Source organism: Haplochromis burtoni, unplaced genomic scaffold (assembly GCF_018398535.1).
Source record: "Haplochromis burtoni strain Fernald_Lab_line unplaced genomic scaffold, NCSU_Asbu1 Contig_1262, whole genome shotgun sequence".
NCBI classification, from domain to species: Eukaryota; Metazoa; Chordata; class Actinopteri; order Cichliformes; family Cichlidae; genus Haplochromis; species Haplochromis burtoni.
This window is the reverse complement of record NW_024583623.1, coordinates 15,539-19,973: the sequence shown is the minus strand read 5'-3', so window position 1 is coordinate 19,973 and position 4,435 is coordinate 15,539. Positions and strand designations below refer to the sequence as shown.

The window sequence follows — 4,435 nt, the reverse complement described above, 5'->3', positions numbered from 1 at the left end:
TCTTTAAAAAAAAAAACAAGATGAGGACAAATATAAAGCAGAGATGTGTTTCTGTTAGAGGAGTTAACCTGTGGAATAGTTATGACAGTGATTTAAAAAGGTGTAGTTCATTTTCCTTGTTTAAAAATATGTTTAAAAATAGAGTATTAGAAAAATATATAAATCAAGAATGAAAAGAGCTAAAAAAAAGTTTTTAAAACACATTTAATATCTCTTGACCTTTTGAAGGGGTCTGGATCCCTAGTTTGGTTCCACTGAGTGTTGACAAACTTCTGTTCAGGTTTGTAGCCACCAGTTTTTGAAGACCTGTTTTTTAAGCCTTAAGTTTTGACACCAGACATGGATCTGACTTTGAAACCATATGGTTACTGATTGATGAGTTGTAATTGATAAGCCAGACCACAAGATATTTACTGAGAGCTTAATAATGTATGGTTTGTTATCTCACAGTGCATAACCTTGGAGGATTACAACCACGACTACAAACACTTCAAGCTGGCAAAGTTGGCTAGTGGCAGGATTGCAAGGATACCAGAGGCACTAAAAGGAATGTTTACAAGGTGGGACTAAGACCTGCTGTGATGTATGGTTTGGAGACAGTGGCACTGCCAGGAAGCAGAGCTGAGGATGTAGGATTCCCATCAGAAGGGACAAGAATGACAGACATGAACCGGTCCCTAGGGCTGCGAGAGTGGGGCTAAGTGGATAACACTTGACCTTAAATTAGTATCGTGATTCTCAGTCCCTCCAAGTTTGCTCCAAAACGCAGGGTTGGTTGGAGGAAGGGTTGAAGCAATCACTGAAGACCTCACGGGATTCAAAGTAGCGTCATTTCAAAAAGCTCCCACAGAGAAATGTGCTGACACACTAGCAAAAAGATTTATTTGTCAGTTATGTCAAAATAATTTTACATTGTGGACACATACAGCCCACTTTGACTTTAAGTGGGCCAGACCTGTGATTTTAAGGTTTTGTTCCTGATAACCAAAAAGAAATGAATGAGAGCAAATTACATTTTGTGAGCACCAGCCTTGCTTCTAGACTCACTATAATAGGGAGCTAATTAGTAGCCCTTTGACTTGTTCTCTTGGCAGGCGTGAATAATGACACGAATAAAGGCGTACCAGGTTACAGCTGTGCTTTTCCTGCTTCCATATGTCAGACTGTCGTAATAAAAAAGTCTATTGTGCAGGCTAAGTGCGAGACACGAGTCATATTTATAACCCTGACGTCCATATATCTACTCACTCGTAATTAAGCTCAACAAGATGTGAAACTAACTATAGAATCCATGTGTGAGGTCATTTGATTAATGCGCTCCATTAATTAACCCTGGCACAGTGTGAAGCAGATATGGAAAAAAAGAAAGGAAAAAATACTGCACTCCAATTTTTTGTCTTCACATCTGTGAAGCTTTAGTGGAAAATATCCCACAAGGCAACATGAAAAGAGTAGTTTTCTTCTCTGGAGTGTTTTTATTTTCTTCTTGGATTTGGTGGAACTTAAGTTGCATTGAGAATGTGCAAATTTGCAAACAAATCACAAAATCAGATGAAACGGATGAAGAGATTTTTACACAGAAAATGATTTCCCTCTATCAACACATGCATTATTTATAAGCTCTCAGATCCACACTCTCACTGACGGCCTTATCCGAACAGTAGCTTTACTCTGACTCGTGGATATTGTAAAAGTCGATTTGCACCGAAGTTATTTGTCTGGAGGATTTATGTGACACATAAGCAAACCGACTTTATACATGTGGCTTCAGTAAAACTTTAATGTTACATCAAAATAAAAGAGCACTTTAGGTTTGACAATTAGTGTATTTACATAAAAAAAACAATTTTTTTAGTCATAAACATGAGTACCAGGTAAAAAACATCTTCCTGTTTTCCCTTTACAACACGTTGAGGACGTCTGCAGTCTGGTGCTCCAGCAGGGAGTAGCGGTTCTGCTCCTCAGCAACAACCTTAATGGATGCCCCTTGACTGGGTGAGCGGCTGGAGAAGCCGGGTGGAGTCATGCCGCTTGGGTTCCTCTGTTCCCGAGTTGCGTTGGGGAGAGCGGGACTGCGCCGCCGGCCGTCCAGACCCAGATGTGTGCTGATCTGAGACGAACGAAGGCTCCTCATTTGGCCTCTAGCACGCATCTCATAGAGCTCCACTGAGGTTTTCTTGTACCTGGAGGAAATACGGGGTGATTAATTTCACTACTAAACTCAAGCGCGAGTGAAAACAGACCAGGTATGCGGGAGAAAGGAAAACATAAGCTTCATATCACATAAAGTTTATTGTGTTCATCTGGACGCTGAGATTTCAGACAGATAAAGGCTTTTAGTCTGAGCTGACTGCAGGTTTCCCCACTGTATCAACAGTATATTTACATAATTAATGATACTGGCACCACTGACTAACTAACAATGGGCTGTGAGGTCAGTTTCATGATCATGATTACCCCAACTGGTTGCAGCAGATGGCCGCCCCTCCCTGAGCCTGGTTCTGCTGGAGGTTTTCTTCCTGTTAAAATGGAGTTTTTCCTTCCCACTGTCGCCAAAGTGCTTGCTCATAGGGGGTCATTTGATTATTGGGTTTTTCTCTGTATGTAATATTGTAGGGTCTACCTTAAAATATAAAGCACCTTGAGGTGACTGTTGTGTGATTTGGCATTTTATAAATAAAAACAAATTAAATCATTGAAATGCAGATTTTCCTTGTCTAGTATGGGGTGAACCTGTGACCTTGGCATTATTAGCACCACACTCTAACCATCTGAGCCAACCAGCTGGAATCCCTATGAGCAAAAATGTCCTAAGAAAATGTCCCCCATGCCATTACACCACCACTCCCAGGATCAATTGTTGATATAAAGCAGGATGAATTCATTTATTCATACTGTTTTCGTCAGATTCTAAACTGAAATAGACTCATCCGACCACGGAATATGTTTCCAGATATCTATTGTCCAATTTTGGTGAGCCCCTGTGATCAGTGTTGCCAGAGTTTATTTAGAACTAAAAATCAAATTTCTTTTAGCAATTATTGTTTTTTTTAATGACACAATTCCAACCCTGCTCCTTTACCCGGGCTTGGACCGGCAAAAGTGACCCGAAATAGGCACTCTGGTGGAGTTACTTTGTGTGTGTGTGTGTGTGTGTGTTTATAAGTAGTTTTAAACCTTGTGATCCACAAAACAGCATAAGAGTAAAAGAGTAAAAGAAGAACTGACTGCGTTACAGCACCTGCTGCTTGTTGAGAGTAAAAGCGATACGCGCTTTCACGTCTTTTTTTTAGTAAGGGGTCTGAAAACTCGCTAAATATAGCGACAAAGTCGCTAAGTTGGCAACACTGCCTGTGATGCACGATGTATCATCTTAATTTCCCTCACAGGGGTCATTCAGGCACCACCAACAGGTCTGATTTAATTTGTGGCTGCTTTGTCCTGCTGTTTCCTCCCTAATCTTTAATATAAGTGTAGATAATGTAAACGCAGAAGGACTCACATTTTCAGCAGTAAAGAAGACAGGACCACTGAAACTGATGAGGCGGCCATTGCAGCTGAGCCCATCCAGGGTTGGAGCACCAGGCCAACGGGCATGAACACACCTACGACCAACAGTTCACATTTGAGAAAGAGGCACCTCAATGTCATCCACAATGTGCCAGGATAAGAATAATTTCTGATTTCATTTTGGATTTTGGTTTCCTAAAATATCGAGCTTGCACGTTCACCTTGACTAGAGTCCATTATTGGTTCAGGATTTTACTGTAGCTCTCACCTGCAGCAATTGGTATTCCAACAAGATTGTAGAAGAGAGCAAAGACAAAGTTGATCCTTATCCGACGTACCGTCTTCTTGGACAGCTCGATGCTGGCCACCACATCTAGCAGGTCATTCTGCACAGCGCGAAAAGCTTCAAGTGAGACAGTTTAAATGAGCCAATGTATCTGCACACAGACTATCTGCCACCTACTCGGATCAAGACAATGTCAGCCGCCTCAATAGCCACATCGGTGCCTGTCCCGATTGCGATGCCGACGTCGGCACGGGCGAGGGCGGGGGAGTCGTTCACGCCATCTCCCACCATGGCCACCCGCAGGCCTCGTTTCTGCAGCTCCTGGACTTTTGCCACCTTGTGTGATGGCAGCACTTCTGCAAATACCTTTCTGATCCCCACCTGCAGCCAATCAAATACTTTGATTACATGTTAAACATTCAGGTAGATTTTAAGAGTGTGCAAGTGTTACCTGTGCTGCTATGGCTTTAGCTGTGCGCCTGTTGTCTCCCGTCATCATCACCACCTCAATGCCCATAGTGTTCAGTGTATGCACTGCTAATGCTGACTCTGCTTTCACCGTGTCTGCGATGGCTAACATTGCACACAAAACACCTACACACACACACACACACACACACACACACACACACACACACA

At 42.3% G+C, this 4,435-nt stretch overlaps 1 protein-coding gene across 2 annotated transcripts in view; it reads right to left on the bottom strand.

Moving 5' to 3' along the window:
* Window positions 1-155: 155 nt before the first annotated feature.
* Window positions 156-4,435, bottom strand: part of atp7b (ATPase copper transporting beta) — a 19,753-nt gene continuing 15,473 nt past the window's right edge. For both annotated transcript variants that reach the window (XM_005952012.3, XM_005952013.3), the window contains 5 exons: window positions 4,248-4,390; window positions 3,974-4,177; window positions 3,779-3,896; window positions 3,503-3,605; window positions 156-2,183 (listed from right to left, as the gene is read on the bottom strand). In XM_005952012.3, the coding sequence (XP_005952074.1) occupies window positions 1,901-2,183; window positions 3,503-3,605; window positions 3,779-3,896; window positions 3,974-4,177; window positions 4,248-4,390 (851 nt within the window). In that variant the 3' untranslated portion in view covers window positions 156-1,900. The remainder of the gene's footprint in view (window positions 2,184-3,502; window positions 3,606-3,778; window positions 3,897-3,973; window positions 4,178-4,247; window positions 4,391-4,435) is intronic.